General features: G+C 33.0%; 2 protein-coding genes across 2 annotated transcripts; both read right to left on the bottom strand.

Moving 5' to 3' along the window:
* Positions 1 to 627: 627 nt before the first annotated feature.
* Positions 628 to 3960, bottom strand: LOC143046080 (neuropeptide FF receptor 2-like). The gene has a single exon (XM_076219062.1). It carries the CDS (start codon positions 3558 to 3560, stop codon positions 2517 to 2519), a length of 1044 nt encoding a protein of 347 aa, XP_076075177.1. The 5' UTR covers positions 3561 to 3960; the 3' UTR covers positions 628 to 2516.
* Positions 3961 to 11045: 7085 nt separating this feature from the next.
* Positions 11046 to 22800, bottom strand: LOC143046078 (uncharacterized). The gene is made up of 2 exons (XM_076219059.1): positions 22347 to 22800; positions 11046 to 11368 (listed from the first exon to the last, which is right to left on the bottom strand). The coding sequence occupies exons 1-2, from the start codon at positions 22768 to 22770 to the stop codon at positions 11151 to 11153; spliced, it is 642 nt and encodes a 213-aa protein (XP_076075174.1). The 5' UTR covers positions 22771 to 22800; the 3' UTR covers positions 11046 to 11150.
* Positions 22801 to 22834: the final 34 nt, after the last annotated feature.

Genomic DNA, 22834 nt, shown 5'->3' with positions numbered 1-22834 from the left:
ATGAGGGAAAACGGTACTATTTATTCTGCCATAGGCGACAATACTAACATTTTCTAAATTTACCAGTTTTTATATTAAAAACCTGGACAAAACAGTTATGTGTGGTGTTAGTACTTTATAATTACTCTTTTTTTAAAAATTGAAGCCAAATAGTATCATGACCAATTTCCAACGGAGCTTGTTTAAGTTATCCATGCCCACCGTCATTTTACACCAAATTTATGAAATTTTGGAAGTCTTTTCGAATAATTCTCTAGAAAATATTTCAATAGGTTTTAAAATTTATATTGTAAATTTACACACTGCATAGATAAATAAGAAAAATATATTGTACCCTTACATGCAATCACAGCCCTCCTAAGTTGACTTCCTTCACCTGTCTTGGGTACACAAAAGGCCAATCTAATGCTGGGAAAATGTAATAGTATCGTTTTCCCTATTATGTTGCGTATCCTCTCACATAAACTGTCTTTTATCGTATCATATGCCTTTCAAAAGTTTACAAAGAACACTTAGCTAATATTTACAACTGCGAGTCCTATGATATTGCTTATTCCGTCGTGTCAATATAATACTTTTCCACTTACTGACCATTACTTATTTTTATATGAAAACAAATTAAACCAATTCAATCCAAATAATTTTATTGGTGTAAATTCCAATACAGGATTGATACCAGCTTACATTTACAGAATACAAAATTAATACAGAAATAAACTAAGACAAATATGATACAGAGACATAATTTCTGAATGATATGAGACACATATTATATATTTTCATTGCGTAGAGGTATTATTCATACTATTTTTTCAAGTGACTAAAATAAGATTTAATACTACAACAGTTTTAACAACATTATGTTTGCTTTAAACGGATTTTCGTATCATACATACATGTATATCGCTTATTCAAGCTACACATACAATACACAAGTACTTTTCAAAATGAAACTAAATCCATCTTGTTCAGTGATGTTGACAACAGTCAGAAAACTATATACAACACTTAAATTAAAAAAGAGTATTCATGTATTTCTTTTAAATTTTGTTCAATTCCATCCTTGCAAAGTGGAAAAATTCTATGTTCTAAAGGCATTCTATTATCATGATTATATCTACTAACTTCTAATAGAAATTAATTACTACTATTTTTTTACCATTTTAGAAATATCACAATTACCATGGCAAGCTTTAATAGAGTCACAAAAAGAGCTTGTTTCCTGGATTTTATTAATTATAAAATGTTTATAGCTTTTTGCTACTTGTAAGCCTACAACCATGATAATTCACAGATATATTAATAAAAAATACAAATATTTCAAAACATAGTACGTACTAACATTTAAAAAAAAAGCATTTACACAAAAACTTTCTTATAAGAATAAAGAGTATATAGAATATATAATATTTAACTTATCAGTACTCTAGTGTCAACATCACACTAGCAAATTCAGAAACAAAGGGATCCGCATTCCCCAAGCGCCTGTGATTATAGCTGATGGAAAGAGCGCAAATCTATATTTTATAAAAATGCAAATATTTCACCTTACATTTCCAAGAAAGACATTAACATCAAATATTTCACCTTACATTTCCAAGAGAGGCATTAACATAAAATCATCCAAAAAAAGAATAAAGAGTATATAGAATATATAATATTCAAATTATCAACAATCGATCTGGAAAATTCAGGAAAAAGGGGTCTATTTTCAAGGCGCCTGTAATTATATGATTATAGCAATTGGATAGATGTATGCCTCTTCGTCGCAGATCTATTTTATAAATATACAAATATTTCACAACATATAAATAACTTACACTTCGTAAAGAAACATTTAAATAAAATATTCCAAATAAGAATAGAGAGTATACAGAATATATAATATTCAAATTAACGGAATTCGATTGTCAACATTTCACAAGCAAAATCAGAAAAGGGAGATCCATTCCCAAGGCCCCTGTGATAATAGTTGATGCATAGATGAAGGCCTCTACCTCGAATATCTGATATATTAATTAAAAAAAAACCATACATTTCACAACAATATTAACTTTCATTTTATAACGGAACATTTACATAAAATCTTCCAAATACTAATGGAGAATACAGGATATATATATAATACCCGATTGAGAATGTTGAGTGTACTTGATTGTCAAACTGACACTGGAATTACAAAATCAAATTACAATGCGGCAATGTTTACTTGATTGTCAACATAACACTGGAATTACAAAATAGAATAACAATACGGCATAGTACACACTTGATTGTTAACATGACACTGGAATAACAAAATCAAATTACAAAATTTCATAGTATAGTTGCAGAGAAGGACCCAGTCATTTTTAAAAGGGGGTTCCAACTCAAGATTAAGGGGTATCCGACCACATGTCCCCATTCCAAAGCACTGATCGTCAAAAAGGGGGATTCTAACCCCTGGACCCCGTGGATTCTTCACTGACTTGATTGTCAACATAACACTGGAATTACAATACTACATGTAGATCAAATCATCCCAATAAAACGGCTTTTGTTGACCGGTCAATGTGAAGTTCCATGTCAATGTTCTTCCGGCTACAAAACATAGCGGCAGCGCGTTGTTTTAGTCTATAACATTCTTTCCTAAACCTAGAATCTCCAATGTAATACACAATAACGTTCACAACATTATTTATAAAGTACGATCTAAATAAAAGTGGAAATAACCCAAGAACTATAGGACTAGGTGGCAGTACATCTCCTCGCTTTATGGTCCTAACAGCATTCAGAGACAAGTGCGGTATATAACTCACAATATATGCAATAGTTAAACACAAGAATATTTTTGTTACGGTATGTTTTCTTCGTTTCAATCCATTCTCTAACTTCATCAGGCGATTCGTCCTGAAGTGATCACGCAACTCCCATATGATTCTTCCATACAAGAAAATCAAAACACAGAAAACTATCGCAAAAGTGACAAGTAAGACAGTAGCTTGGACAAATGGGTACTTTGTCGGTCTGTAATCATCATCGGTTGTACATCCATATCCTGTTATATTTCCGGGAAAATGTTCAATCGATTGTCCTTGGATGAAAGCTGTAGGCCATGAAAGAAGAACAGATAGTGAAATTGCCATTACACACATTATCTTTGCTGTTTTCAGAGACATGTCTTCACTAAAAGGAAAACAGATCTTCCTGTACCTCCCTATTGCCATTACAGTCAACACAAAAGCTGATCCTAGCTTAGAGACGTCTCCTATAAACCTTGAAAACTTACAAAAGCCTTCACTATAGAACATGTGAGGATAGACGTTATCTACGATTTCGGACGGCATCGAAATAAAGCAAGCAGTTAAATCTAAAACTGCTAAACATAAAACATAACATCTCAAGTTAGAGGGATTGTACTTAAATCCATAGATAAAAAGAACTAAGCTGTTGCCGATACCTCCAAACGTAACAAGAAAAGTTAAGTAAATAATAGTTGGTAGTCTCTGCTTCGCCTCGGCATCATTTAAGTCTTGTAATGAAAAATGGACAATTTCTTCTGAATAGTTCGTGGATATCATTTTCCCAACTAAAGTGTCGATACTGGTCTGGCAAACTTATAAGTGTATATCAGTTTGTACTTTAGGTTCACTGAACCAGTAACCTCAAGGCCGGAATCCTCAGTTTTGACAAGCACTTCATAGTACACATGGAAATTGTTATTAAATACGTATAAATCTTGTTTACTATATTTGAAAGTTTACCAAACGATCGGCAAATAAACACAAGAAATAATTAATTCCTTTAGCGTGTAAACATTTCTTCTGCTCTTTGTTTGATCCAGCGAACGATCACTGCCGTTTAACAGGAAATCGATATGCTAAGAAATCCTTGAACTCTGTGTAACACTTTAACTTAATCATGTGTCACCTTGCACAGATGCATATGTTTTTAACGGGTATTACGCTGAAGACGGTGGATAAATCGAGTACAAGGTCAAGATCTTTATTATAAATTGTAAATATATGTGTTGAAATAGCTTAATGTTGGTGTTTAATTGTCCGTGAGCAAACATTAAACCATAGATTGACAGTTTTTTTATATATAACTTTTACCCGCAGGCTATTTCGATCGTTTTTAATTATATAGGCATAATAATGTCCACATATAACAGAAACTTATTAAAAAATGTAACGGTCGTGTTTCATCAGCTTCCAGTAGTTTACTTGATTGGAAAAGGTCTGCTACCATTATAGAGGATCTGGGTGGGGTCTGTATTATTTTTTTTTAGGTCATTTTTTTTTGTATATACCTTTCCACGTTGGTACCTATTCTTGTGATTATTCTCTATTCTTTATATTTATTTAGTTTGCCCATTATTTTCTTTTCTATAAATCCCCATCCATACCCTCATTATAGGCGATTTTAAATAAAAGTGAACAAAAATATTGTGAGAACATGAATGATCATGAATCTCGTACAAAGTTAGGTCTATGACAATGGGTTTTCATGTGTTCCCTTCAGGTCTATGACAATAGGTTTTCATGTGTTCCCTTTAGGTCTATGACAATGGGTTTTCATGTGTTCCCTTTAGGTCTATGACAATGGGTTTTTATGTGTTCCCTTTAGGTCTATGACAATAGGTTTTCATGTGTTCCCTCCCTTGAATGATAGTTTGATTGTGCATGAATGTTCAGTATTTTTGTTACACTTTTGTTTAATAAACAATTTAGTGCAAAACAAAGATATTTTGTATTAATTCTAAAAAACAACAACATTATAGGGGCATATACAGAATATTACAACCGTGACAGTACCCAACGACAGGTCAATATACGGTCGGTCTTTAACGATTTAAACCCAAATGCAAATCTTTTTCCATTCAACTTGGGTGGTTTGAACAATCGTATACTACTATTTTATTTGTTTCTGTAATGCATAAATAACTCAGTATTGCATTGAATCAAATGAGGCACCCCTCTCGTTCAACTAATTCATTAATGTATGTGATATGTGGTATATAATAAATAGTTTCGAGCCTTCGCAGCTTCTTGCCATTTCGTCTAACATTAAAGTGTATATATAATTTGAATAATGATGTGATCTTCAAAAGGTACGTAAAAAAGCTATAATAAAAATTGGTATGTGAAAACTTAGACTATTAGAAATATATTGCTCACAGTTAGATGAACAGCACTTTAGTCTATATGAAGAGAGAAAAAACTCATGCACACTGAGGGACATGTTCAGGCAAAAATAAATTGTCAAAAATCGTCAATACAGGACAGAAACTTGATGGTCTTCAATGATTGTTGATCATAAATTTAGCAATTTTCAGTTTCTGTCTACCAAATAAAGTTTTCAAAATGCAAAAGCGTCTAAAAATCATAATAAATTCCTGAGATAAATAAACTTCATTTGTGTCTTAACATCTTGTATTGTTGATCACTTCTGCTTTAAACTGTTTTTAACTGTATTAGAGTTTTTAAGAGAATAGGTTAAATTGATAAATAATCTGCATTTAAAGTCATGTTAAAGAAACCTCAAATAACTAGAGGCTCTAAAGAGCCTGTGTCGCTCACCTTGGTCTATGTGAATATTAAACAATGGACACAGATGGATTCATGACACAATTGTGTTTTGGTGATGGTGATGTGTTTGTAGATCTTACTTTACTAAACATTCTTGCTGCTTACAATTATCTCTATCTATAACAGTACTTTCTGTGGAAAATGTTATCGAAAATCTTCAAATTTTAAGAAAATTGTTAAAAATTGACTATGAAGGGCAATAACTCCTTAGGGGGGTCAATTGACTATTTTGGTCATAGTGACTTATTTTTAGTTCTTACTTTGCTGTACATTATTGCTGTTTACAGTTTATCTCTATCTATAATAATATTCAAGATAATAACAAAAAAAAAAAACAGCAAAATTTCTTCAAAATTACCAATTCAGGGGCAGCAACCTAACAACCGATTATCCGATTCATCTGAAAATTCCAGGGCAGATAGATCCTGACCTGATCAACAATTTTACTTCCTGTCAGATTTGCTCTTAATGCTTTGGTTTTTGAGTTATAAGCCAAAAACTGCATTTTACCCCCATGTTCTATTTTTAGCCATGGGGGCCATCTTGGTTGGTTGGCCGAGTTACCGGACACATTTTTTTTTAACTTTATACCCCAATGATGATTATGGCTAAGTTTGGTTAAATTTGGCCCAGTATTGTCAGAGGAGAAGATTTTTCTAAAAGATTACTAAGATTTACAAAAAATGGTTAAAAATTGACTATAAAGGGCAATAACTCCTAAAGTGGTCAACTGACCATTTTGGTCATGTTGACTTATTTGTAGATCTTACTTTGCTGAACATTATTGCTGTTTACAGTTTATCTGTATCTATAATAATATTCAAGATAATAACCAAAAACAGCAAAATTTCCTTAAAATTACCATTTCAGGGGCAGCAACCCAACAACGGAATGTCCGATTCATCTGAAAATTTCAGGGCAGATAGATCTTGACCTGATGAACAATTTTACCCATGTCAGATTTGCTCTAAATGCTTTGGTTTTTGAGTTATAAGCCAAAAACTGCATTTTACCCCTATGTTCTATTTTTAGCCATGACGGCCATCTTGGTTGGTTGGGCGGGGCACCGGACACATTTTTTAAACTAGATACCCCAATGATGATTATGGCCAAGTTTGGTTAAATTTGGCCCATTAGTTTCAGAGGAGAAGATTTTTCTAAAAGATTACTAAGATTTACGAAAAATGGTTAAAAATTGACTATAAAGGGCAATAACTCCTAAAGTGGTCAACTGACCATTTTGGTCATGTTGACTTATTTGTAGATCTTACTTTGCTGAACATTATTGCTGTTTACAGTTTATCTGTATCTATAATAATATTCAAGATAATAACCAAAAACAGCAAAATTTCCTTAAAATTACCATTTCAGGGGCAGCAACCCAACAACATAATGTCCGATTCATCTGAAAATTTCAGGGCAGATAGATCTTGACCAGATGAACTATTTTACCCCATGTCAGATTTGCTCTAAATGCTTTGGTTTTTGAGTTATAAGCCAAAAACTGCATTTTACCCCTATGTTCTATTTTTAGCCATGGCAGCTATCTTGTTTGGTTGGGCGGGGCACCAGACACATTTTTTAAACTAGATACCCCAATGATGATTATGGCCAAGTTTGGTTAAATTTGGCCCAGTAGTTTCAGAGAAGATTTTTCTAAAAGATTACTAAGATTTACGAAAAATGGTTAAAAATTGACTATAAAGGGCAATAACTCCTAAAGTGGTCAACTGACCATTTTGGTCATTTTGACTTATTTGTAGATCTTACTTTGCTGAACATTATTGCTGTTTACAGTTTATCTCTATCTATAATAATATTCAAGATAATAACCAAAAACAGCAAAATTTCCTTAAAATTACCATTTCAGGGGCAGCAACCCAACAACGAAATGTCCGATTCATCTGAAAATTTCAGGGCAGATAGATCTTGACCTGATGAGCAATATTACCCCCATGTCAGATTTGCTCTAAATGCTTTGTTTTTTTAGTTATAAGCCAAAAACTGCATTTTACCCCTATGTTCTATTTTTAGCCATGGCGGCCATCTTGGTTGGTTGGCCGGGTCACCGGACAAATTTTTTAAACTAGATACCCCAATGATGATTGTGGCCAAGTTTGGTTAAATTTGGCCCAGTAGTTTCAGAGGAGAAGATTTTTGTAAAAGTTAACGCAGGACGACGACGACGACGGACGCCGGACGCCGGACGCCAAGTGATGAGAAAAGCTCACTTGGCCTCTCGGCCAGGTGAGCTAAAAAAATGACTATGATTTTTTTTAATTTAATGGATAGTTTTCATTATAAAACTTATGTATATAATACTTTTTTGCAGAAGAAAGTTCTTTAATTTGTTCATAGTTAGAAGTTTACTTTATTTTGATTGCTTCCTTTCCAGGAAGCAATTCCCCGACATATTTTCCGTATGCAAAGTGACCTCAGTGTGACCGAACCCGTAACAATCCGGTGGTCGCAATACTCATGGATGTCCTTAAAATAAACTGTTATCTGATTGTATCGCTATTTTGTGCATGTTTCCTTTGATCTTTTTTTGTGATAATTTTTCATATCATGCGACTCGCTTGAGATGGAAAATTATCGCTAGAAACTAAGGAGGCACGTGGCGTTGCTAATGAAATTGACATGAAATTGCTTTTTTTCAAAACTCAACTACAAGTTTGGCCAATTATATAATCGTAAAATAAAATTACATAATAATAGAATGGGGCAATATTTTTGTAGATTATAAAAAAATAGAACTTATAACTGTGAATGTTTGGCTGGTGTTATCATGATTCATAAGTTGTCTAGGAGTTATAATCATGTGCATACAAATTGTGATAGTATGTTAAAAACATATATGATTATGTATAGGGGTATATTTTACATATAGTGTTAACAAGGGAGAGGTGAAAGATACCAAAGGACCATCAAACTTACAAAGCCATTCAAGTTCCTGTTGGCTTATGACAGGCACTTACCTGACCACAAACAAATAGAAATTAAATTCTGGTTGTTTTTGTCAGGAACAAAACATTTTTTTTTTTTATAGCGAACCCTATCATAGTTTTCCATAGATTCACCTGCAAGTTACCTGTCCATTTAAACTTTTGTAAGTTCTATTGTCCCATTGAACAAATACAACAGGTGTTGTTCTCTTTATAGTTTATTTGATGGGACCTTTAAATTTCTTCCAAGAGAAATCTATCACTCATTGATTAATTTACCTGAGTAAAAAAAAATTCTTCCAAATAAATGAAAATACACTTGTAATTGTTCAATATACCCTGGTTGTTGTTTTTTATTCTTCATTCAAAACTGAGGTTTTGCTATGTTTCCATGAAAGGATGTCAATAGTGTAATTATTAGGACAGAAATCAATATAATAGATGCCCAAGGTGTATGAATGTGTGTTTTTTGTTTATTTTTCAAATTCTTTAAACCAACTTATTTTCACAAATAGTTATTCATCTCAACTTATTCCTTTTATGTTGATTTCTTAGCTATGTATCTGAATATATTAATAATTTTCTTGCTGTTTTTATGTAAGGGAAGACCAAAAAGTAACATTTGTACAATGATTTATTTGTACTCTTATTTTATAAAATCACTGTTATTTTACTTATGACCATACAAGAGCTGCAATATGATATGCAGTTATAGATGGAATAACGCTTGAAAAATCTGAGAACATTTTTAAACACTGTGGATATATTCATTAAAATTATCTCCCCTGGTTATAGTTGATTCTGACTGTTCATGTATTATGTAGTTCTTTTGATTCATACAAAGTGCAAATTTTGCGTTGGATACATTATTTACACATTACACCAATTTAGATAAAAAAATATTTTAAGAATTACATGATTAATTTGATTAAAAAAAAGCTTTAATTTTGCATCTTGAATAATTTTGAAATCTTGAAAATGACTTTGAAATTTATTTTGCAAACTTACTTAACTAAATAATAGCAATGCACACTTGGCTGAGATTCATTTGACTATCATAAATACTGAAGTATGAACAAACTAATTCCCCCTTAGACAAGCTTACCCTCCTATAGGTTATATATAAGGTTAATTATACAAAAGTTTGATCAGAAATCAACTTTTAATTTTTGAATCAGTTTTTATATTGAAACTATTAAAAATGTATTATTGATATTGAATAAATACAATGCCACATGCAGTTTTGCAGGAGTTCTTATTTATTATTTGTACATGTATATTTATCATGGACAGTTCAATTTTTTGTTCAGGTAAATTAATCAATGAGTGATAGATTTCTCTTGGAAGAAATTTAAAGGTCCCATCAAATAAACTATACAGAGAACAATACCTGTTGTATTTGTTCAATGGGACAATAGAACTTACAAAAGTTTAAATGGACAGGTAACTTGCAGGTGAATCTATGGAAAACTATGATAGGGTTCGCAATAGATATAATTTCTTAAAAACATATTGTTTTAAAGCTGAATAACTAACTTCTTTATAGAGTTGTCTGATAATTTGGTGAAAAATGACGATGTATAGATCTGACAGAGGTGAAGCGATATCATAGGCTATAGGTTATTGACAAGCAGAGCAAAAGTTACATAGAGTTATAAAGTTATTCCTTAAATAAAATAAATTTCTCAGCTGGATATGACTGCAGATGTCCAACCCTGAAAAGTTTGGGCCAAAATGGACACAATATTCATGCTTGATACAGGTCTGAATTTGGATTGTATTTAAATGTTTGACACATAATAGGTTTCTGAGACTAACTGTAGTCAAAGAACTTCAAATTAGTTATATGATTTAAATTCATAGTTTTTGTGTTTGTGCAATACACCATATACTGTTGAATATTAACCACCAAAAAAATAAATTTGAAGAAATTTTCTTTTCATTTCTGAAATCTGAAATGAGAAAAATTGCTCCTCCTCCAATTTTTTTCATCCCTCCTTTCCCTTAGTCCCCCCAAATAATTTCCTCAAGATATGGTCAGTATCTCAATTCAAATTTCTAATGGAGTTTCCAACCATAATTACCCATTTAAATACATCATGAAAGTTTTAAAATATAAAATGACATACATTATGTACATAGTCATGGCTAAAATTAATATTAATACATAGTAACATCCCCCAACATCAATCCTTACCATCCCTTCCTAGTTTTGAAACTTGTGGTATAATTTCAGAGAGATTTATACACATTAACACAAGTTATTGTCTGGAAACTACAAAAATGCTTATTTGGGTGCCTTTTTTTAACCCTTATTCCTAAACAGGTGGAACCCCCCTTTTTTTGGATGATCAATGCATTTGAATGGGAGCATATAATTAGAACCCCCCCTTTACTCTGGGTTGGGAACCCCCCTTTTTAAAATGGCTGTATCCGCCACTGGCATGAAAGTTAATGCAATGTGCATTTCATTTCAATTCAATGGAATGGTTGTCAGATTAAACATCATTACTGTATGTGACAATAAGACTTTTTGTAAAAATGATGAATGACACTTTTATATACATATATAATAAATGAATGTATCACATTAAAATGACTGAGTTTGATATACATATCACATAATTCTCATTAATTAATTCTGATTTGGATCAAATTTTAACCACAGCTTCTCAAATTCTGATATAAATGGCAAAACAATATCCTCATTATTAGTGATGAGTATGTTTTCCTGGTTTCCTGTTATGGCCTTCTGTGTCCAGTTGAAGGAACCATTTATGAGGTGCTCTTGGTCAATTATAGCAAATTTGTGATGCATGAAGAAAGAGGAGTTGTCTATCCTGACTGGAATACCTGGGAAAAAAAAAACAACATGTGATCAAAATAAAAATACTTATGAAAAACATTTATGTTTGATCTTTGTAAATGCATGTTAGTGATTAATGATGATAGAGTATCCAGTAAGTGCTGTTCAAAAACTACCAGTCTGTTTGTCTACCGTTTGTAAATGTAGAGCCAGTGAAACTAAGCAATGGTACAATTCTTAAATAGTCAGTTTTCTTATTTCATGAACTGTAGCTATATACCACATTGGCCATTAAATAAAATTAAAACTGGCAAAATTTGGACTATGAAAAAAAAAGTTCAATGTCGATTTTATTTTTACTACTTCCCTAATACGCTTTGGTAGAAGCAATCTTAGATATTGGAAGATGTGGTGTGAGTGCCAATGAGACAACTCTCCATCCAAATAACAATTTAAAAAAAGTAAACCATTATAGGTTATTGCCCCCCCCCCCTAAATCCGCCTCTGAGCTATAAAGAGCCCCAAAATTACTAGTGTAAAACCATTCAAACGGGAAAACCAACAGTCTAATTAAATCTATATAAAATTAAATCAAAGCGCTGTAAGCGCTGAAGGCAGTTAACCAAAAACCAAGGCAACCGTAATTATGAAAACTGTGGCAATGTTGCCTCAACATTAAACATTCATATATAGTACAATCATGTTTATCTAATGATTTATTTATTAAGGCAAATAATTTATATGTTATCAAGGTTTCAAAAGCAATGAATATCAATGTATATTTTTTATGGTGAGTCTGCAGTGGTACAAGTTCCCAATGATTGCAGTTATTCTACTTGGTAGTCAACCTTGGTTTTATTTGACTGCTAGAAGTTCAAGTTGACTTAGTATGAACATGTAATAGTATGAATGGACTGGTTTCCCTGGAAAGAAAACTGAGTTTGTGTTCTATAGTACAAAAGTTATGAGACACGAATCAGACAAATGTTCACTACAACAGGGATCAAAGGTGAGGTCTGACTGACCTGCCCATAGTAAATGTAAATGATATGTTATTTTGTCCCGTACATATGAATATATATAATTTAGGGGTGGGGATCTCAACGGTTTTCAAGTTCTCAAACAGGTAGGGGTAGGCAGAGGATTTAGGGGGCAGGGGGCCCGCCCCCCCCCTCTTTGGGAAAAAAATGGTTGCTTACCGGGTATATAGGGAATCACTGAAGCGTGACTGGAGTGGGCCCCCTCTTAGGTCAGTCAGCAGGCCCCCACTTCTGAAAATTTCTGGATCCGCCACTGGGGGTAGGGTGACCCTAGGGACTTCCCCTACATTTCATTTTATTTGTTATATTGTCCCATACATGAATATATATAGTTTAGGGGTGGGGATCTCATTGGTTTCTAAGTTCTCAAAAAGGAGGGGTAGGGTGACCCCAGGGACTCCACCTATATTTCATTTAATTAGTTATATTGACCCATACATGAATATATATAGTTTTGGTGTGGGGATCTCAACCGTTTCCAAGTTCTCAAACAGGAGGGTTGGCGTGACCACAGGGACTTCCCCTATATTTTATTTGATTTGTTATATTGTCCCATACATGAGTATATATGGTTTAGGGGTAAGGATCTTGACCATTTCCAAGTTCTCAAGCAGAAGGGTGTACAGTGACCTCAGGGACTCCCCCTATCTTTCATTTGAATTGTTATATTGTCCCGTACATGAATATATGGTTAAGGGGTGGCGATCTCAACGGGTTTCAAATTCTCAAACAGGAGGGGATGGGGTGACCCAAGGGACTCCCCCTATATTTCATCTGATTTGTTATATTGTCCCATACATCAATATATATGGTTTAGGGGTGGGGATCTGGACCATTTTAAAATTCTAAAACAGGAAGGGTGGGGTGACCCCCAGCGACTCTTCCTATATTTCATTTGATTTTTCCTATTGTTACAAACATGAATATATATGGTTAAAGGGTGTGGATCTCGACCGTTTCCAAGTTCTCAAACAGGAGGGGGTGGGGTAACTCCAGGGACTCCCCCTATATTTCATTTTATTTATTATATTGTCCTATACTTGAATATATGCAGGGGCGGATTCAGACGGGAGGGGGGGGGGGCTTGCGGGCTTGCACCCCCTTAAATTTGCAAAGCATGGGTTGGTTTAGGGTGGGGAGCTCGACCGTTTCCAAGTTAACAAACAGGAGGGGGTAGAGTGGCCCAAAGAATGCCACCTATATATCATATGATTTACTTACATTTAGGTATATATAATATAGTTGCACTATTTGTGAAAATAAAGAAAGAAACTTTCAGCTACTTTAATTGACCCTTCAAAATTGAGAAAAACAAATAACCCTTCGAAATTGCAGTAATATGTTTACACTTTAAAAGCATCTCACATGCATTATCATCATTTATCACTGATAAAGAAAATTTAGACTGTGACCATGAACATGTATATTGTTAGATATACTGTTCCCAGCTGTCACGTTGTATTGGATTTTTAAATTAAAATTTGTCAAAAAGTGATTTTGAGTTTCTGTATAAAATATTTTTCTGCTTTTTCTTTCTTTTTATACATATATCTTTTGGTTTACAATTCTAGTGTTTATATTCATTTACCATGCATAGATTTATTTTTTCATCTGCTTTGATTTATTTTGTAATTGGTCGCCAAACCCGGAATTATCCTTATCCGCTTCCGGAATTGGATCCGATATTGTAAAATTTTGTCTTCACGGCCGCCATTGTTATGTGTTTAGAATGTTGTTTTTGTCAATCAGATACGATTTTACTCGAATTTATACAATATTTGTCGGTGATTTTCCGTATAAAGCTAGCGGTTGAACAAAATGAACATCGCTGTCATGAATAATAATGATAAAAATAAGTTTTTAGCTCGTTTAATTGGAGACTTTGGTGACTTGCATGGAAGGTTTGCAAAGTAATTTCTTATTTTCTTTCAACATGTTCAAGTGGAAGGTGACTACGTCGGGCGTAGCTAGAAACCAACTATCCTAGTCGAAATTCCGCTTGCAAAAGTGGAAGGTCGCGGACCTCGGACCACCGCTCATTTGCACACCTCAGTCACTTGCCTCCAAATTGAAAAGCTACGAAAATTTCTTTTTCTAATTTGAAATTGCCGCCAACAGCATGAACAGTTGAACTTATTATATAATAGACTACTGACGTAGTTGTACTACGTATTGATGACAAACAATATCCCTACGACTTTTGCCATTTGGGAAATCTAAACTACTTGTCTTAAGATATTTTCGGCGATTAAATATTTCAAACAATTGTTCTTTGACATCTTAGCTAAAAGCACAAGTCATAATGAACTACACAAGGATTCTTAATAAGCACTACTTCCTATGTGTAACTTCAAAACTTTTGGATAAATCGACGATCATTTAAGGTATTTCTGGTCATATTTTTTATAATCCAGAATAAAAAGTATTAAAATAGTGTTCAATTAGTTATATATAACATAGTAGCGAGCTAGATAATAACAATGGCAAGTATTTCAGCATTTATTGGGTAGAACACAAATCTAGGGTGCTCGCATAATGCAGCTTAACTGCATAAAAACGAGAAACGCGTATAAATTACATAAACAAACGACAACTACTGTACATCAGATTCCTGACTAGGTAGGACAGGTGCAAACATTTGCAGCGGGATTAAACGTTTTATTGGATCCAAACCTTCTCCCTTTTTCTGAAACAATAGCATAACATCACAACATAGAAAAACACACATTAAAATATCAATTGGCAGGCTTAACTCAATCAAACAAGAGGCTCTCAAGAGCCTGAATCGCTCACCTGGTAAACAATGCCTTATTGAACATATTGAACCATGCCAGGCAAACATGTACAGCTAACAATTCTTCAACATTACAAATATATATACTTTGCTGATCATTTTTGCTGTTTACAGTTTATCTTTATCTATAATGATATTCAAGATAATGACCAAAAACTGCAAAATTTCCTTAAAATTACCAATTAAGTGGCAGCAATCCAACAATGGTTTGTTTGATTCGTCTGAAAATTTCAGGGCTGATAGATCTTGACCTAATGAACATTTTTACCCCATGTCAGATTTGCTCTAAATGCTTTCGCTTTTGAAATATAAGCCAAAAACTGCATTTGACCCCTATGTTCTATTTAAAGTAAGGGCGGCCATGTTTTTTGACGGATCAAAAATCGAAGCACACACTTTGTGCAGGATAATCTAAGGAACTATCATGCTAAGTTTCATCCAAATCCATTCAGTAGTTTCAGAGGAGAAGATTTTTTAAAGTTAGCAAATATGATGGAACAAATTGTGAAAAATTGTCATTAAAGGACATTTACCCCTTAAGGGGTCAATTGACAATTTTGGTCATATTAACCTATTTGTAGATCTTACTTTGCTGATCATTTTTGCTGTTTACAGTTTATCTTCATCTATAATAATATTCAAGATAATGACCAAAAACTGCAAAATTTCCTTAAAATTACCAATTAAGTGGCAGCAACCCAACAATGGTTTGTTTGATTCATCTGAAAATTTCTGGGCTGATAGATCTTGACCTAATGAACATTTTTACCCCATGTCAGATTTGCTCTAAATGCTTCCGTTTTTGAGATATAAGCCAAAAACTGCATTTGACCCCTATGTTCTATTTTAAGTAACGGCGGCCATGTTTTTTGACGGATCAAAAATCGAAGCACACACTTTGTGCAGGATAATCTAAGGAACAATCATTTTAAGTTTCATTCAAATCTATTCAGTAGTTTCAGAGGAGAAGATGTTTGAAAAATTGTTAACGACGACAGACGACGGACGCCAAGTGATGAGAAAAGCTCACATGGCCTTTTAGGCCAGGTGAGCTAAAAATGAACATTAATACACTATAAACGAATAAATTCGATCTGCGATATCTGAATGCAAATGCACAGTTAATCAATTATTAGGGACAAACATTCAAGGCCAAAAAGCAAACAAACAAGTCCAAACAAAGCCATGGCAAGTCACCACTGCGAAATATTTAACCCTTCGAAAATATTCACTTTAGAAAAAAAAAAACAGTTTTAAAAAAATACAGGTAAATTTTGAAGTTTATACAAATGTAGTAAGAAGAAGTAAAACTTGGAATATATTCCAAACTAGAGGCTCTAAAGAGCCTGTGTCGCTCACCTTGGTCTATGTGAATATTAAACAATGGACACAGATGGATTCATGACAAAATTGTGTTTTGGTGATGGTGATGTGTTTGTAGATCTTACTTTACTTAACATTCTTGCTGCTTACAATTACCTCTATCTATAACAGTACTTTCTGTGGAAAATGTTATTGAAAATCTTCAAATTTTAAGAAAATTGTTAAAAATTGACTATGAAGGGCAATAACTCCTTAGGGGGTCAGTTGACTATTTTGGTCATAGTGACTTATTTTTAGTTCTTACTTTGCTGTACATTATTGCTGTTTACAGTTTATCTCTATCTATAATAATATTCAAGATAACAAAAAAAACAGCAAAATTTCCTCAAAATTACCAATTCAGGGGCAGCAACCTAACAACCGATTATCCGATTCATCTGAAAATTCCAGGGCAGATAGATCCTGACCTGATCAACAATTTTACTTCCTGTCAGATTTGCTCTTAATGCTTTGGTTTTTGAGTTATAAGCCAAAAACTGCATTTTACCCCCATGTTCTTTTTTTAGCCATGGCGGCCATCTTGGTTTGTTGGCCGAGTTACCGGACACATTTTTTTAACTAGATACCCCAATTATGGCTTAGTTTGGTTAAATTTGGCCCAGTAGTTTCAGAGGAGAAGATTTTTCTAAAAGATTACTAAGATTTACGAAAAATGGTTAAAAATTGACTATAAAGGGCAATTACTCCTAAAGTGGTCAACTGACCATTTTGGTCATGTTGACTTATTTGTAGATCTTACTTTGCTGAACATTATTGCTGTTTACAGTTTATCTCTATCTATAATAATATTCAAGATAACAAAAAAAAACAGCAAAATTTCCTCAAAATTACCAATTCAGGGGCAGCAACCTAACAACCAATTATCCGATTCATCTGAAAATTCCAGGGCAGATAGATCGTGACCTGATCAACAATTTTACTTCCTGTCAGATTTGCTCTAAATGCTTTGGTTTTTGAGTTATAAGCCAAAAACTGCATTTTACCCCTATGTTCTATTTTTAGCCATGACGGCCATCTGTGTCGGTTGGCCGGGTCACCGGACACATTTTTTAAACTACATACCCCAATGATAATTATGGCCACGTTTGGTTAAATTTGGCCCAGTAGTTTCAGAGAAGAAGATTTTTCTAAAAGATTACTAAGATTTACGAAAAATGGTTAAAAATTGACTATAAAGGGCAATAACTCCTAAAGTGGTCAACTGACCATTTTGGTCATGTTGACTTATTTGTAGATCTTACTTTGCTGAACATTATTGCTGTTTACAGTTTATCTCTATCTATAATAATATTCAAGATAATAACCAAAAACGGCAAAATTTCCTTAAAATTATCAATTCAGGGGCAGCAACCCAACAACGGGTTGTTCAATTCATCTGAAAATTTCAGGGCAGATAGATCTTGACCTGATGAACAATTTTACTTACAATGTCAGATTTGCTCTAAATGCTTTGGTTTTTGAATTATAAGCCAAAAACTGCATTTTACCCCTATGTTCTATTTCTAGCCATGGCGGCCATCTTGGTTGGTTGGCCGGGTCACTTCACACATTTTTTAAACTAGATACCCCAATGATGATTGTGGCCAAGTTTGAATTAATTTGTCCCAGTAGTTTCAGAGGAGAAGATTTTTGTAAAAGATAACTAAGATTTACAAAAAATGGTTAAAAATGGACTAAAAAGGGCAATAACTCCTAAAGGGGTCAACTGATCATTTCGGTCACGTTGACTTATTTGTAAATCTTACTTTGCTGAACATTATTGCTGTTTACAGTTTATCTCTATCTATAATAATATTCAAGATAATAACCAAAAACAGCAAAATTTCCTTAAAATTATCAATTCAGGGGCAGCAACCCAACAACGGGTTGTCCGATTCATCTGAAAATTTCAGGGCAGATAGATCTTGACCTGATAAACAATTTTACCCCATGTCAGATTTGCTCTAAATGCTTTGGTTTTTGAGTTATAAGCCAAAAACTGCATTTTACCCCTATGTTCTATTTTTAGCCATGGCGGCCATCTTAGTTGGTTGGCCGGGTCACGCCACACATTTTTTAAACTAGATACCCCAATGATGATTGTGGCCAAGTTTGGTTAAATTTGGCCCAGTAGTTTCAGAGGAGAAGATTTTTGTAAAAGTTAACGACGACGGACGACGACGACGGACGCCGGACGCAAAGTGATGGGAAAAGCTCACTTGGCCCTTTGGGCCAGGTGAGCTAATAATCAAAGCTGGTATATACACAAGGTCCATATAAATAAAAAATAACAAAAAAGCATTATAAACAGTATCAACAGGTCGAATTAACAAGAGTAGTTTTAAATATTTTTCTATAAATATTAATTATAATTACTGATATAATGTAATAATGGAATGGAATATACATATATTTTCAGATGAGAATCACATTAAAAAGGCATAACAAACACGAGAGAAAAACAGAAACAAAATAAGAACATTTTAAGTTCTTTGCATTAATGAATATATTGATTATGAATTAAAAAAAAGATTATCTATTCATATAATAACACATTATTCATGTTATTAATTCAAATAAATATATTCATCATACAATTACATATCACTTTAATAATTTTCATTTCACCTCTATACACATGTATGAAGGGGTACGTCTTAACACCGCTCAAGACCTCCTGAGTGCACTCAGGACATACAAAGTGCACTCAAAATCTGTGCACGAAAACTTAGTCGTGAAAATATGATAAATGCCGAGAGGTCGATATACGACAGCTCTTATTTAGGCAGTAAACTGACAAGAAATTAACATGCTGAGAAACAAAATTGAATATTTTTTTCATTTGTTTAACAACAAAAAAAAAAACTATTTTTAGTTTAGAATCTTACTGCAATCTTACTTACAAATTGTGTAGAAATAATACCCAAACATGATAATTTTCAGAAAACAGAGACAAATTAATTTTTTAGAATTTATTTTCACATTGAAATTCGTTAGACTCTGGCTTGTATTACTGGACAAGAACGATTTAAATGAGAGAAAAAAATCTTACTAAATGCGGAATTGTTAAACATTCGTATTACTCAGGAATAAAATTAAGACATTTTCTTTCCATTTTTTAGCAACAATTCATACAAGGTTTGTATTACTGGACAAGAAGGACTTAAATAAGAAAAAAAATCTTACTAAATGCAGATTTGTAAAAACATTTGTATTACTCAGGAATAAAATTTCTGGACATGTCCGATAAAATTGAGAAATAACACCTTACTATATGAGATTTTATGGTTGGAAAGCGTATTTTGGTAAGGACAGCTTCTATAGAGTTAAGTACAGGTTCCATATGCAAAACTGAATCTAAATTCATGAAGAGTATATGGCAAATTTATTTCCCTTTTCAAACACTGTACTAACAACACAAGACATTTCATAAACAACAATAAAGATAATTCACAGCTCAGTAGTTGTGTAATCAGTGACACGTGCCCTCATTATTTTATATAAGAATTAACATATCTACTTAAGTTCGATTTCAAATTCTACCAAAATTTAACTCTTAAATAAGCAGTGTGAAAGGAATATAAACATCCATCCTGGGTGCAAATACGATGACTATAAAGGGTCCTGAAGCAGAGGCGGATTTAGGGGGGTGGGCCCCCCCTTTTTGGTAAAAAATTTGGTTGCTTATATAGGGAATCACTGAAGCGTGACTGGAGCGGGCCTCCTCTTAGGTCAGTCAGTGGGCCCCCACTTATGGAAATTTCTGGATCCGCCACTGTGAAGTGCACTTTGTATGTCCTGAGAGGTGTTAAGACGTACAGTGTATGAAGACCCCAAATATTTCAGGTGCAACAGTAGAAGAAGCAAACAATAAAATCGGTAGTTCTGAATTCTGATTGGATATATAATTATCAAATGTTTAGACATATGGAAATTTATTTTTTATTCAAATTCAGTATAATTTATTCTTTAAATGTGCAGGGTCTCACTAATTAGCGACAACAAGCGTCAAGAAGCGACAACAAGCGTCAACAAGCGACAAGAAGCGACAACAAGAATTATTTTAGCGACAACAAGCGACGAGAAGACTATTTAGTGACAAGAAAACATTTTTTTTTTATTAGATATAAAGAAATTTGTATTTAATGTTTTTCTTAAAATATACGAGCAGATATGTCTAATTAAAATGTTTTATTATATAGATAGACAAAGAAATGAAACATTTGTGAGGAAGAAAGAGATTGTGAAGTTTATATTAGTATATTGGTAAATGAAGAAATTTAACATTTGTGAAGAAGAAAGAGATTGAGCTTCTTTATTTATTTTTAAATATGAAGAATATGTATAAGATAATGTATGTATCTGTTTTCATCAAAGTCAAAGTATGAATAAACAAATGGAGATATATATGGAGCGGGCATAATGGAATATAATATTTTGATTCATTTGCTTAATACTATGCTCTAAGTGTAGCTCTTGTTATGTCAATTCGATGCTTTATTTATAGAACTCTCAGCCATGCTTTGCAATCTTTATTATGTAAGCGTGTTTCCAGACCCCACGACGAGGACGTGGTTCTACCTTGGGGTCCATATATTTTTTATTTTAAGTCATTATATAGTAATATGTACATTCCTTTCTAACATAATATTTATACATTTTGTACATGGTGGTCCCATTTTGATAAGCAAACATGTGGAACATCAAATGAGATTAACGAGTCGTGTGTCCCCTGTTTTATTGCTACAATAACATCCAATTAACACCTTCAACTTTGTACACGCGTCAGACTATACAATTACACACGCCAGAATATACAATCATTGTAAATAATGAACACCTGTTGAAAACTCAAGATTGTGATTAATTTCCTTTCATCTTCAATCAATATGCATAAACATGATAAATATCGTTTAATGAGGCAATAAACAAATAAAAAGATGAAAACATTCACATTTCAATTTTCTTTTCCTCCTATTTGATTTCAGTTCTTTGTATTTAATCACAATTTGTGTCAATATTTTCAGGACAATGATGCACAAACAATTCATTTTGCGAGCTTAATATATATTGCACGAAAAGAGTTTTAAAAAACAAATTATAAGATAAATAATATGTTCTAAAACACAAGGAAAAGTAATCTCATAATACAATAATTGAACGTAATACTGGCTGTTATTCATAATAGATGATAAAATATTATGTAAATAATGTTTCATTTTTTACTATCAATTTTAACTTTCTTGTCGCTAAAATTATTTTCTTTTGCATATTCTTTTAATATTTATTGCAATAATTAATTTTAATTAAAAAAAAAATGTTTTCTTGTCGCTAAGTAGTTTCTTGTCGCTTATGTTGTCGCTAAAATAATTCTTGTTGTCGCTTCTTGTCGCTTGTTGACGCATCTTGACGCTTGTTGTCGCTAATTAGTGAGACCGAATGTGCATTTACATTTAATTTCTATTTTTTAACTAATACATTAAATACAAATTTAAAAAAAAAAATATTTGCCATTACTGTATCTTCACTGAATTCACAAAATCAGGAAATAACTGGTAATTTTCATTTATCTTTCACCTTGCATTCCCAATCATAAGACAGTTTATTATTAAATCAGTTGCGGGAACGTGTAACCTATGAAAGCCAATTTGGCTATGCGTACCCGCATGCAGGTAAACAATGTAGGCACAGACACTGCCTATAAATTACCTGTGGTTGTATCTGCATGGTCTAAAAAATACTACTGTAAGGGGATGTTTAATAACAGACTACAGTTAACCATTCAACCAGTACATCAATAAAAGTGTTGTGTTATAGATAATGGATTACCTGCTTTTCTCAACTTCCAAATCTGTGATCCAGGCACATCTACTTGTTCATTATCTGTAACCACTCGGACCACAACACCCTTTTTATGTGACTTGACTAGTAAATCAGCAAGATCACTGCATGTGATCACAAATACACATACATCAATTGATATTCTAGCAGATATTAAATACGTAAAAAGTTTGCTCAATGAATTTTCTTCATGGGAGAAACGACAGTTTGAATTTTTACAACCATAATCATCTGTAAAGTATGCTTTACATGCAACTGTTTCATCAGGGAAAAATAAAACTTCTGTCTTTGGAAATTTCCTTCTGTTTCCATTGTTTCTTGATTTAACTTTTTTGTAAATTTGGTAAACTATTTCTGATGCTATGCCAAAGGACAAAATCAAAACACCAGATCTCAAAATGAAAGTAGACATTTCCCGCGGTTTTTCGATCTTCTCTAACTTTATTAAAAAGCAAAGAGAAATTCTGCCCATTCGG

Source organism: Mytilus galloprovincialis, chromosome 9, assembly GCF_965363235.1.
Source record: "Mytilus galloprovincialis chromosome 9, xbMytGall1.hap1.1, whole genome shotgun sequence".
NCBI lineage: Eukaryota > Metazoa > Mollusca > Bivalvia > Mytilida > Mytilidae > Mytilus > Mytilus galloprovincialis.
This window is presented reverse-complemented; position numbering and strand designations above follow the sequence as displayed.